This window comes from Oxyura jamaicensis, chromosome Z (assembly GCF_011077185.1).
Source record: "Oxyura jamaicensis isolate SHBP4307 breed ruddy duck chromosome Z, BPBGC_Ojam_1.0, whole genome shotgun sequence".
NCBI classification, from domain to species: Eukaryota; Metazoa; Chordata; class Aves; order Anseriformes; family Anatidae; genus Oxyura; species Oxyura jamaicensis.
In genome coordinates, this window is record NC_048926.1 from 20,207,218 (window position 1) to 20,221,631 (window position 14,414).

The following is a 14,414-nucleotide window of genomic DNA, read 5'->3' on the forward strand; positions in this document are numbered from 1 at the left end:
TTCTTACTACCACAGTAGCTCTGAGGACCTTAACATATCTGCTTTGTGAGAAGAAAAAAATTACAGCTTGGGATCTAGGGAACTGAGGCATAATAAAGTCAAACTCAGTTCTCCTGTGTCCATATCCAGGCAATGGGATCACCTTTGATGGGATGAGATGATTTTGTTTGGAGGATGTTTCTCCCTGCCCAGGTTTTCCTCCCAGTTTATCACTCTGATTCCCATTATTAGGATGTCTTATCCTCTATTACTTTTGCAGATTTCTCAGCCAGTTTCACAGGATCAAGCTGGACATTTTCTATACATTGTAGGCTAAACTAAACTGAACCAGCTAACGCCTTTTATAACGTTTGAATTTCTGAACTTCGAAAGCATTAAGACTGAGTGCTCTACCACATTTCTTCAAGACAAGAGCTGGCATTTATGGTCTAATAAAAACAAAAACAAAAACAATTTCTTTTTATCTATCATCCATTCGAGCAGGGATTTTCTGGCCAACATTTACCTACAGTATTCTTCCTTTTTTTTTTTTTTTTTTTTTTTTTTTTTTTTTTTCTCTTCTTTCTGATACTCCTGTGTATTGATCTGATAACAATCTCTACTCTCGTACATCATTTCAGCTGAAGTCCTATTTTCTCAAGATAGGCTTCTTCTGCCACTCAAGTCAATAGTAAAATTTCCTGGAAGTTGAGACTGAATGCCTTTCTATACAGCTGTATAGCATGTCTCTGGATTAAACTTTATGAAGTACCACATTTGACTAACTTGTCTGATTAGCCCCCACCCGCTTTTATTTTGTATTATCTACACAAAACTCAGTATGATGAAAAAAAAATCATAATCTAAGTATTCTACCAATATGTTTTCTCTTAAGATATCACAGCTATGATAAAACAAAAACAAAACAAAACAAAAACCTTGCAAAAGGAAGTCAAATACAGTAACTAGGCAGAATCAACCCATGCTTTTATTTCCATTGCATATAAAAATTTCATATGAAGGTATTGATGTACAGTACTATCCCATAGGCTGTAAGAGAGGCTAAGAAACCGGTGAAGTAATTGTCATGTGCAATGTTCACACAAGTTGCCACTCTCAAGACATCCCCAAAAGAAAAAATCAAATTAAAACAACAAAAAATTGTTCAGGAATTCTCTCATTATAGTGTCCCTTTTATACTGTTTAAAACAAAAGCAATCATTTTCCTTTGGGCCAGGGCTGCTAAAATCTACAGTTTGTGTCAAAAAGGAGGCTCTGTTTTTACTTGAAAAAGAATTGCTCCTTTCACCGAAAAGTCGCATGCTACAAGGGCTGGGCATCACTGGAATGGAGGAGAGGCATTTACCTTGCTCTGGAAAATTCATTGCTATCAGTCCTAAGCAGTCTGGAGCAATGTGATATTCAAACAGCAAGAGATGCTGAGATGCTCAGAGTCCAACCTGCAAAACTAACACTAGTGTTATTGAAAGGTTTACCAGATCTAGTGCATTATGCTATACACACCTGTACAAAGCCTTAGCTACATCTATACAAAATAAAAGCTTTGGCTGCTTATAACACTATTATTAGTGCTAGAAAGCACTTCCATATCTGAAGTTGTATTTTGTCCTACTTTATGGATTCTGCTTATACAGTGGCAATTTGTGCTACTGAGTAAAGAAAGAATATTAGGTGACTAAAAAAAAAAGTGTTAGATATACCATTTTAATTCCAATCATTTCATTTGCCAATATGCATTAAAATCAGATGCTTATTAGAGCTGCTTTCCAAAGCTCTTTCAGCAAAATTTGGCAAAATTCAGTATTGAAATATAGTATCGGTATTTTTTTTATTTTTTATTTTTAGTAGTAGCAAGTAATGGCTGCAATAATCCCTAATGATAGCCTGTTAGAAGATAAACAGAGAGGCAGTACAATTATATTGCCCGAAGTCTGGAAAAGGTTGAAATTCCAGTAGGGTCATGAATGAAAGCTCACTGTAGTATCATGCATACTAGCTTGTACTTGTAATCCCCATAAGCTAGCACTAAAAATATGGTAGATATGCCCAGCCCTAGCCCCACAGCTACCTTACTTTCAAACTTTCAAATGCAGCAAAACAGAAGAAAAATTGTTTAAAGTTAAGGCACAGCCCTGGGACCAAAGACCTGCAGCTTTTTTTTTTCTTTTTTTCCTTTTTTTTTTTTTTATTGATATATCTTTATGTATTTTATACTTTTCTTGAATCTTCCATAAACAAGCTCTAAGGTGACATAGAGTATATTACAGGAGAAAAAATGTACAAGGAATATGTATACACAATAATCATTCTCTCACCAAGAGTTTCCAAATATAGCAACACCACCCTCACAAGGATGATGTTATAATAAGAACTGGTAATTTACAATTAACATTACAGTATGTACATTACAATAAATACATGGTTGTAAACAGAGACAAACAAGACTGTATTACAGGTAAGGTCATTTGGTGAGAAAAATGCATGGCACAAATAAAATAAATAATGCATTTTAAAAGAATTGTCAAAGCTTTCTGAAAAATCCATTTCATTCAAGTTTTTAAAACTTCTGAATGCTATTTGTTCTATCTATATTCTTTCATTATCTTTTTTAACAATGACACAAAACAATTTAAAAATTCAAATACAGCATTATTGAGTACAGTAACTTGCAAGCTAAAGTGTACTGTTATAAGCAATGTGAATTTTCTCCCCCCCTTCCCTCCCCCCAATACCCAACTCATCGCATTTTATTATGGCAAAATTATTTAAAACACATAAATCCACTTGTAAATTGTATTGTTTTAAAGCAGTGTGCAATGCTAAAACACACTTTGGCAAACGAGGAAAAAAAAAAAAAAAAAAGATTGTACAGTGCATTATATCCCCATCTCTAAGAAATGATACAATGTTCTATGATTTGATTGTCCATATGTATGGGTGTATATCTCACAATACAATATGGTGTTTTCTCTTCATTTACTTTCAGTTAGTGCAGATACAAAAGCTTTTCAGGTCCCCATTGGTCATTTTGGAATTTATATTGCTTTTCCGTTATTAAGGTTCCAGGCACTCTTAGGGATTGAGAGGATTTTTAGGTGGGTCAGGTTCAGGAAGAAATGATGAAGAACAAAATATAGTTGAAACCTTAAAAACATGAGTTCTCTTCATTTTCTTTCCTCCTTCTGTATCATCTGTGCTAAAGCCCTGTGAGGGCTAAAGATAGAGAAAATTTTGACCTGGATATAGAAGAATGTGAAATGAATTTAAAGGCTGAATTATTAGCCAATAGTTTTTAAAGAAGTTCTTATCTTAAAAAAGATCTCAGACACTTTAAAAAAAAAAAAGAAAGAAAAAAAAAAAACAAACAAAAACAAACAAACAACAATAAAAAACTTATTTATATCTGCTTATTTACTACCAAATTAATCCAAACAAGGGAAATAATGTCTGATTCTATTTTCTTTTGTTAAGAATTCATCTTGATATTGTCATTTTACCAAAATTTTACCGGAGTCTGTTTCTTCTCTAGGCAACTATTTCCCAACTGAAAACTACAATTTTAATGAAGGGTAAAGCAGCGGAGATAAAAAATTCCTCCATTTCATGTGACCAAGCAACAGGACTGCCAAATGTCAAACATTAATTCCTAAATCCCTTTAGCTTTCCAAGTTATGGAAGTTTTCAGTACCAACCAAACCTAAAAGTAGGCTTCTCTCAGCATCAGCTGTATAAAGGATGAAAAGATCTGAGATTAAAATAATGTGGAGTAAACTACCACTCTCACGATACATTGTTCAATTACTTAAAAACATAGAAAAAAAGATGGACCTGGCTCTTCTTGCAAGAAAAACATGAAAAAATAATGATAATCACAATTTTTATGTTGTACACATCTCAGATTAGCAAATGCTTTAACTAGATCGCTAAAAGATAAAAAGAAACTAAGGGAATCAAAATTGGAAATATTACATTAATGCTTTTATGCCAAAATATATTTTCCAAACACTGTATTAGCCTGTTCTGATTTAGCAGTCTATAGTTCACAGGCAAAAAAAATGGTCTGCAAATCATGTTTCAGAGGGATGAATTTTATAAATATAGCAGAAGAGCTGCCTTTATATTAAAGACAACTCATTACCTTTCTTACTGGCCCCAGTCCTGCAAATCTTAATCTTAACCAAGGTTTCGATGGCAGTACTACTTCTGGTACTAAGTCAGAATTGAAAGGATCAGGCCACTATGAGGACAACAGCAAAACATAACTTCCTCTAGTATGTCTGGGAACATTATCATGAAAATGAACAAAAAAATTCCATCATACTGTAGGAGTTTTGGGTAACATAAAGGATATTCATGAAAATCACTAATAACATAAAATAATAGACGTTTACAATTCAATATTGTTTTGAAATTCTAAGGTGCAAAACAAGAAGGAAAGAAAAAACCGTAGGAGTATTATCCAGTGTAGCACAGATTTGTACTGAAAACTTGCAAGTTACTCTTTGGAAAAAATAACCAGTGGCAGATGAAGTCGGAAAGTGTTTTTCTTTAAATATAATACCTCAGTACATTTAATAATAAAAGTAAGCTCTACAAAAGATCTCTCTTTTACATATTATACAAAATGCAGAGTTCAGTGCAACCCATCGGGTTACACTTTTTTTCAGTCACTTATCAGGAAGACTTGAAATTAGAAAATTATGCAATTTCCACAGCTCATCTTCCTATTGGTAACAGATTCGTGTTGTGTCCCATCATTTATGTGCATTTGCATTCCAGTAGGAACCTCAGTTTATTTTCTTTCTGTTTCCTCTGATGACGAACATTATCCAATGCTTAAGTTGTGAAATAAAATACAAATAAAATAAAATAAAATAAAAATAAAATAAAATAAAATAAAATAAAAAACTACCAAAGCATACCAGCATTCGGTTGGCAGGTGGTACTCCTCTGAAAATATTTGATTTAATTAATCAAATCTGTGAAATTGAGAGCTTAGTAAGATGTAGTTTATGGATCTTCTTCCCCCACTTTCTGAAGCAATGGAGGTGAAGATTCTGGTTACAATATTCCTGAGTGCCAAACTGAGTCATCAAGGTCAGTTTTGATTGACAAACGTCCTAGCAGATGACAATGAGTTGTGATCATGACTGTAGCATACAACATACACTTTGGAAACCATTACTTAATTAGAGAGAGGAAGGAGGGGAGAGGGAAAGGGAGAGGGCAAGAGAGAGAGGATGTGTCCTCATTGTTATGTGTCAGGAGCATGGTCTTCCACTACACAAGGTTCTGTCTGGTTCTCCTCCTCTTCTACTTCTTCCCCTACTTGCTCATCAAGAGGAATTTCAGTGGATTCTGAATCCTGGGTGCAAAGAGTCTTGGAGTCACTGCAGCTGGTGTCTTCTTCTACTTGACTTCCACTGTCCTTTTCGGTGTCTGACTCCCCATCTTCCTCCAGTGTTAATTCAAACTGGAATTTTTCAGTTTGTCCCTGTCTACCCTCTTCCTGGTCATCAGGTGCAGGAGAGGGACTTTGAGGGATTGTGCTCTGGTACCATTCTCGATTGTCTTCCAGTGTATCTAAGATATCCTGGGCATCTGGGTGAACAAGGTCTGCCCATGTCTCCCACAAAGGATGAACAATGTAGTCTATAAAACCCACCTGTTTCAAACAATACAAAATTAGAATGTGATCTTATTCACACACACACACAAAAAAAAAAAAAAAAAAAAAAAAAAAAAAACTATGAATAAATATCACAGTAATTCAATCCATTTACTGTATGGAAGCTTTCATGCTGTCTAAAAGAAATAGACCATAATGCCTGAGAAAGATAACACTAGCATGAGACACTAGACACAGAATCACAGAATCACAGAATAGTCTAGGTTGGAAGAGACCTCCAAGATCACCGAGTCCAAACTCTGACCTAACTCTAATAAATCTGTCACTAAACCATATCCCTAAGCTCTACACCTAAACGTCTTTTAAAGACCTCCAGGGATGGTGACTCAACCACTTCCCTGGGCAGCCTATTCCACTGACTAACAACCCGTTCAGTAAAGAAGTTCTTCCTAAGATCCAACCTAAACCTCCCCTGGCGCAACTTTAGCCCATTCCCCCTCGTCCTGTCACCAGGCACGTGGGAGAATAGACCAACCCCCACCTCGCTACAGCCTCCTTTCAGGTACCTGTAGAGTGCAATAAGGTCACCCCTGAGCCTCCTCTTCTGCAGGCTAAACAGTCCCAGCTCCCTCAGCCGCTCCTCGTAAGACTTGTTCTCCAGGCCCCTCACCAGCTTCATTGCCCTTCTCTGGACTCGCTCGAGCACCTCCATGTCCTTCTTGTAGTGAGGGGCCCAAAACTGAATGCAGTACTCGAGGTGCGGCCTCACCAGAGCTGAGTACAGGGGGACAATCACTTCCCTGGACCTGCTGGCCACGCTGTTTCTAATGCAAGTTTCTGATGCTGCTGGCCTTCTTGGCCGCCTGAGCACACTGCTGGCTCATATTCAGCCAACTGTCAACCACTACTCCCAGGTCCTTCTCTGCCAGGCAGCTTTCTAACCACTCATCTCCCAGCCTGTAGCTCTGCTTGGGGTTGTTGTGCCCCAGGTGCAGGACCCAGCACTTGGCCTTGCTGAACTTCGTACCAACACAGCACTCTTAAGGCGGCTGCAAGGAGCCCATGCTGTTCTAAGCAGAAAATAGGGTCTCTTAGCATTTCAAACCTCTCATTCAGGATATTGGATAAGGACTCTGTTTTCAAATGAATTGTTCTTTCCAAAGAACTCCATTGCATTTAGTGAGCCAAACAGCTGCTTTATATTTAATTCTGCTTTTGAAGGAAACCCTAATGAGCAGCTGTACAATATTATTTTCTGAAGAATATGCTTCATTGCAGATAATAACAATGATGGAATCCCTTCAGGAAACACACTGCTATGCACTATGTTTTCACAGTAAGAATCTTAACTCCTCTCACTTGCTACCCAGAAGCTGAATTAATTAACTCAGAGAGGAAAAACAAGGAAATAGGGTGTTCAGAAATTCATCAAATTATGAAGAATGGTTATGGACTACCTTTTTTCCATTAAAATGTCATACTAGGCTATTTATCTGCCTACTGAAATCAGTTACCTGTGATTTTTCTACAGATGCATTGTGCTTATCACACATGGGACTTATCTCCATTCCCCTCTCTCTTTCCCGATCTCCTTGACGAAAGAATTCCTCCATTATCCTATCTGTCCATTGGCGGTACAGGTGGAGTGGCTTTGTTGGATTGCTGAGATCTGCACAGTGCACCATATTCTGAAGAACCTAAAATAGATTGAACACCTGCTGTGTTATTACACTGGAGAAAAACAGCTCCTTTTCCATTTACACATTTGGTGGCTGTGAAACGGAATCTTGAAAATACATGTAGTGCAAGATTTATTCTGGAGAGCAAAAACTTAGTCACTGAGTGTTTTTCACACTTGCAGTAATAGCCATGAATTACCTCACTTCCCCATGTAAGAGACAGAAAATGTTTCAGAGAAAGACTAAGAAGGTGCTGATAATTTGAAGGCAAAGCCAAAATCAGCCCAGAAGTATATTACCACCTCATTACTTTCCCGAAGAATCATTCAGTACCTAACAGAGTATGTCACATACAAGAAACATACAAGAGAGAAGAGGGAAGAGAGTGAGTCATGGTGTGGAAATGGACAGTTGATTTAATCCAAGCTGAAGACTAGGTAGGCAAATGCTATTGATGATGTAACACACGGTAACACAAATAAGCATTTAGAGATACATTTTCTTACCTGAATTCTATCTGAATAGTTATCAAGAAGTAAGACACCAGAACTTGTCACTTTTTTGGTTTCAACCATAGTTTTTAAATCAGCCAATAGATTCATATGCTTAGACATGTCTGTTGCAAGTACCTTGAAAGAAACAAAAGAATAAATGAGTATCATTTAAATTATTCTACTGACATTAAAGAAACCTTTGGACGCAGAAACAAATGGTTCTCAGTAGAAAATTAAGTTCAGTATCTGAATACACTACAGAAGTCTCGGTCCCATATGTCATCAGTGTCTTAATGCCTTCATTTTGGTTATTTTAAGAATATGACAAAATAATTGGAGAAAGATTTGATCAGTCTAAGTTCATTATCATCAATTCAGGAGAAAATTTCCAGCTGTGATCGTGAAATGGCAAACATAGACATCAGTATGAAAACAGCTTGAAACAGGGCTGTATACCTTCCACAAAGGTATATATGGTTATCGAAACTGAAAAGAACCCACTCTTCATGTTTGGAAAAAATACAATACAACTTTACGTCTTTACTTCATCTAAGTCTAGTGCCTTGTAATTTATCCTAAAATGTTGCTGCACATAATCATTCAATTTGCTAGAACTATGCAAAAGGGACTCTAAAGCAGAACTCACAATGTCAATGACCATTTTCCTCAATGACTGCCTCTGTTTTTTGGTCAAATTCTGGAAAATGTCACAATTTTCTTCCTGTAGCAGCTTAAAGCCCACAGCTAAGTGATGATTCTCCAGTACTGATGAGTCATTGTACATCAAGGCGAGTTCAGAATCTGCAATAACAGTCACAGGGCAGAACGTTACTAAAGTCTTTGCTTCCACCAAATCCCTTATGATTTTTCAAATTAATTACACTCCTAACAAGATTTACAGATGAACTTTTAGAAAACAATTTTTGGTAGTTCACACAGTATTGAAACTTGCAGAACTAATGACTGAACATCTTAACAAATCAAGGCAAAGTATGTTGAGAAAAATAAAAAGCCAGCTTTGCAGTGGAGTGTGTACACATGCCTGGAATGGCACGTTAGAAAACAATGCAAGGAAGATACTTTTCAGAATACATTTTCATAAATGCATGAGGTCACATGGAAAATATTATGCATAAAAACACAGACTAAAACACATTCTGATTTTTTTTTTTGTCCCCTTTCTCAACCTTCCTCCCTCCCTCCCCCCACACCCACTAAAACTGAATTGCTTAAGTGGAGGTGCACCTATACACTACATGGACCTGTGAATACACAGCTAAGGCTTCAGTGCAGGTCAGGCAAAGAACACCTGTCTTGGTTTCCAAATAATGTACCTCTGCAGTTATCTAAGACACTCAGTTGACTAGCAAATTATGCCTAAGGGGCATCATTAGTCTGTGACAGTGGATGTTTTGAGAGGAGGCTGGTAGGACAGTCACAGTTACACTTCTGATCATTTTCTTGAAAAGCTATGTGGCTTGAAAGTGCAAGCAGTGGTCTTGCCTACTGTCTCATACTTGAGTGTGATCTACTTGTGATGCTAAAATGGTACCTTCTCTAACAAAACTATTATTCGCTCAGTTACGCCATGCGGCTCTGAGAGTAAGTGAAGCTCATACTCCTTTCTCAGGCCTGTACCAAGGCACACATGAAGACAGCCTTGACAAATAAAAACAGTTTAGACAATTTTCTGCATAGATCTAGATTCTACATAGGAACGCCACACAATCAGCTTGCACTTTTTAAGACACAGAGTGCAAATGAATCTATAATCCAAAAAATATTCTTCTTATGCAATCACATTTGTGCTGACATTAATTTATGTTTACTGCAGTTATTTCTATCTGCAATCTAACCACATGTGAGTCTATTCTACTCCTTGTCCTCTTTATCTTCCTCTACAAAAGCTTTGTTTTAAAATCTCTCTGGTTCAATGGGGTTTATATGGTTTATATGGTTTATAGGCTCCGCTCTTCAGATTTCAGTAGTCTCATTATGCATTCTCCTGCTGTCTTCCTCTCTTGTCCTGAACACATCAATCTTGTGAATTGGGAAACCCTTCCTCTAACTTTCCTTATCCTAATGGTAGCAAAACTATAATAGCAAAAGGAAAAAGAAAGAAAGTTTGTCAAATGGTATCTCTTTTGTCTTTCACAGAATATTTATAAAGTTTACATACTTGTCATTTTTCTTACAAAGAAGACAGGTAGTGGTCTGTACTCCTTTCAAACAGCCTTCTGAAGAGCTTCAATTGCAAAACCCTCAACATAGCTGAACTATTTTGAAAGGGCTGCAACTACAGACAGTTAAAGCATGCTCAACTTTGTAATGGAGGTGGAAATGGAAGAAAGTTCCCCCTTGGTAACATATGTAGCACACTGTATGCTTCAAGACTATTTGGAAGGAAAGACTTACAGTCGTCAAATATGCAACTCCCCTGATGCTAGCACAATCCACATTTGTTTATATTTTATCAGTGTTTATGAGGGATCAAGTTTTTGGACAACTTTCTAAATGGATTTTAAATCCTGAAACAATATAATAAAACTCTGAAATGGAATGTGTAAATAATTATAAAGGACAACCTGAAACATAGAAAATACGTACATATGTTACATAACTATAAGTCTATAATGTTTTTTAAATGCATTCTTATACTTCTTAGTGAAATGCTAATACATTGCAAGGTTCATTGGAAAACATAAAATTAGGTTGAAGACAATGATCTTCTAGAGGTTAGGAAAATCTGGGATTGGAGAGATTTTATAACTTTTGTAGAAGTCATGTTGGCATTGATTCTTAAGTCCTCGTGGAAAATGAGTTAAAATCTTAAATAATACTGAATTAAATGCTCTTTATGTCTATCTCTATTCCTATGGTTTCTTCCTCAAGCATGTAACAACTCAAAAGGGATAAAACCCCTTTGTCTCTTTTGAGCTTACTAACAGCAGTTCCAGTTAGTGGCACTACTTGATTTACATGGAAGTCTTCTCCATCAGAAGGAACTGAGAATAACATGACATTTCTTCTAAGCCGCTACATCAGAATCACTCTTAATTCAGCTGAGTTTCAACTATCTGCCTCAAAAGTGAAAGCTTTATGTAGTACTACTGGCCCATTCATCTAGACAGTCATGCTGCTTAAACGTAACCAACTCAGTGGATTCCCCATATCAACTCAGAGCCACCAACATATCCTGCTATTCAATTTCTAATTAAATAAACATAAACTTTACTTATATGTTCCTACTCTTAAGTGTTTGGGCTTCACACAGTTTCATGAACAATGCTTGATTCACTGTCTTTCTACACTGCACTGCTAACTGCACTTGCTACCAACACAGTACCAGAAATCTAGAGACAGTCCCAATCCTTCACTTTGCAGATGAGTCACAAAATAAAATTTCACTACAGGGTAGCCCTCAGGCCATTAAGGCAAATAAAATTAGATACAGGCTAGACTTGAGGTCTTATCTGAATGTACAGCAGAAATAAGTCAGAACAGGATCTCCCTTCTTCAAACTATACTGCTGATATTGGTTTAAACTATTTTAGCACCAGTGGAATAGATTCACCCGGTGAATCTATTTACCCAGACAGTGTCTATGAACATGCAACCCAATGGGTCAAACACAAAACTTCTAGGTATGCTTCCATTTCTGTAGCTTTTTCTTCTTACATGCATGGATTCTTAGAATTATTTCAACTTTTGTAATTCTGGGTCAGTTATTGTAAGAGGAGAAGACAACAGATGGCAAAAGAAATGAGAGCATATGATGAAATTTGCTAAAATGTGCTACCCACTTATAGTAGGAAAAGAGAGTAATATAATCAACACAATTTGCACTGGGGCAAGAAGCCATTCAGTAAATGTGCCATGATTAGGTTCAATGAGGCTAACAGGACTTTTCTTCTAGTAGAAGATAGAAGAGGGAAGTGGTTCATGCAGTGCTGCATAGAACAGCCTTGAGGAATGCAGAACAAGTACACTGGGTTTCACATTTGGAGATGGCATTAGGGTCTCTTTTCACTGGGGCTAGCATCTCCATATATGAAGCATCACTGAGTCACATAGAAAAAAAAGAAAAAAAAGAAAAAAAAAAAAAAGAGAAGACATTTGTCACAGTCTGCAGGGGCAGGCTGAGAAAATTCAGTCCATGAGGTATGACTATGCATATATCAAAAAAAAAAAAAAAAAAAGTACAGCAGCCAGGTAGAGCCAGAAATGCATCTACCAGTCCCATTTCTAAACAGAAAACTTGCTTTCTAAATTTCTTTAAAAAAGTATCTCTATCCTTGGTCATACCATATGCAGTGTAAGCACCTTAACTGTTGTTTTTCTTTCTTTTTGGGGGGTATTTTATTTAATCTTCCTTCATCTCCCACAACTTTTTCTACATATTTAATTTAAACCAACCAATTTCCAGGAGAGAAACCACATCCAATACACTGAAATAGTGGCAGGATTATAGTTCATGTCTTATTTTTCATGTCTTATTAATTCTTGCTAACAAGTACCGTGTATATTATTTCTAAATTTACAAGTAACATAAAATAATATCCAGTTGAAAATACAAACATCTACCTATTTACCAAGAAAAGGTACAAATAAAAGCGAACAATTAACAGATTTCGTATTTTTCAGGTGCTATGTGCAGATCTTGCAGCAAATTTTTGAGAAAACCACTGAACATCAAACTTACTTGTGTTGATAAGAAACTGGTTTGAAACCCCAGGATGATCTACATCATGTATTGCACTGGCAAAAATTGCTGCAAGAATCTCCAAATCAGTGAACACTGCCTAGAAAACCATGAAACAGAAATGACAATCACTAATCAATGAAAAAATGGTGTCAGTAAAAGGACTCAACTTTTAATCTTGATCTGAACATTAAAAAAAAAAAAAAAAAAAAAAAAACACATTTGAAATGCATCAGGAATCTTAAGAAGATATTTTACACGTAGGTTATCATAACCTTTTGTAAAATCATCCATTATGCAGAATCCCATAAATATTTCAAGCTTGGCCATGAAAGTAAAACTATCCTTACTTAACAGTGACAGCATCACTAAATTCAGTAACAACTGAAGTGTTTTTCAGCTTCAGTCTATAAATAAATCAACTTTTATTAAACCAGTAGTTGCAGATTTAGATTTCTGACCAAATTTAAGTTAAAAATTTCTGCCAGATTCTTTCATGTTACATCTGACATGTCTATGTAACACAATAAAGACACTGTCCTGCATTTGAAGAATGAACATCTCCTCAACGACACTAAAGGATAGTGTCTACGGTGATAGACTACAAGAAGTCTTACTTAGCATTTACTGATGTTTCTTTGTATGAGAATATTAGGTAGATAGGAAGCAAGGACTGCAAAGGACCTGTCATGTCCCAGAGTCCTGTCCCCGGTTGTTACAAGTTCCCAAGTTACATAATGGCTTTCATAACTGATCAAGAACAGCTTAGAAGTACATAGATCAGCAATGGCACTGGGCAGATACTGCCATTTTACTGGTTAAAACTTCTGAGAGCAAGGTCATCAAAAACAGTTGATCTAAATACAGTCAAACAAACAAACAAAAACAATAAAATCAAAAAATGCTCCTGATGTTCAGTTTAGCTGTTTGGTGAAGATGGTGGGGTTGGTTTAAGAGCATAAGCTAATCTCCCTCTTTATGATACAGAAAATCTTTCCCAAGAGAATTCCAGAGTCTTTGTGGATCTTTGCCAACTGTCATTCAGGTTCAGAACAAAAATGCACAATTTTAAAACAACAACAACAAAAATAAACAAATGGCCTTATTGAGGGAACCCTGTTTTATCACTGTCTTTCCTACGCAATTCTACTGTGGTTAGCAAGAGTCCCACATGGGAAGTAATGATGGAAGAGGATGCAGTTAATAATGAAATGATGGAAACAAGTTACGAATTGTGTTAGAACAAAAAAGGTTATGACAGCACAAATCTGCAATGACTTTGAAGAAAAACATGACATTTTCTGCACAATATTTACATGCAAATAAACCTGGATCCTCACAAAGTATCTTTAAGTAACTTACGAAAAAATTGCAAGATTTCTTTTTGAAAAATATTGCAGAAACTAAAATGTTTATCATTTAGTTGAGAAAAGTCTTCGTATGTCCCTTTCTCTCATGCCTGCCTCTTTCCCACCTTCGTGTAGTTTACCTCTAATGCTGGGGTTGATAGCAGGACATGGGTTGACTGAACAACATCGGCAGCATGTATGTTATTGTGATATGCCACATCTGCATGGTAATGATCTTCTAGGGTCATCAGGTAAGTTATTAAAGTGTCTACTGGAATTTTAAATGTTTTTAGCAAATCTCGTTCCTAGAAAAGAAAAAGGGAAACAAGTCAGATTACAAGGCACAGAAAAATCTCTGAGATAAGCATGAAGCAGTATGGCTGTTCCTACTTGCCTGAAAAATGGTGTGCATGATGACTGTCAAAGGTCTGTTTCCAGATAGTTCTGCTACTCGGAAAACCTGAAGGCCCCATTTGTTCACATCTTCTAGTTCCTAGGACAGAATAAAGCAACAGAACCGTTGAAATCTAACACACAGATTCCAGCATTTTTTGATTAAAA

General features: G+C 36.4%; 1 protein-coding gene across 9 annotated transcripts in view; it reads right to left on the bottom strand.

Moving 5' to 3' along the window:
- Positions 1–945: 945 nt before the first annotated feature.
- Positions 946–14,414, bottom strand: part of PDE4D (phosphodiesterase 4D) — a 651,373-nt gene continuing 637,904 nt past the window's right edge. For all 9 annotated transcript variants that reach the window (XM_035310825.1, XM_035310824.1, XM_035310828.1 and 6 more), the window contains 7 exons: positions 14,248–14,346; positions 13,994–14,158; positions 12,505–12,604; positions 8,449–8,603; positions 7,815–7,937; positions 7,144–7,326; positions 946–5,665 (listed from right to left, as the gene is read on the bottom strand). In XM_035310825.1, coding sequence (XP_035166716.1) covers positions 5,255–5,665; positions 7,144–7,326; positions 7,815–7,937; positions 8,449–8,603; positions 12,505–12,604; positions 13,994–14,158; positions 14,248–14,346 — 1,236 coding nt within the window. In that variant the 3' untranslated portion in view covers positions 946–5,254. The remainder of the gene's footprint in view (positions 5,666–7,143; positions 7,327–7,814; positions 7,938–8,448; positions 8,604–12,504; positions 12,605–13,993; positions 14,159–14,247; positions 14,347–14,414) is intronic.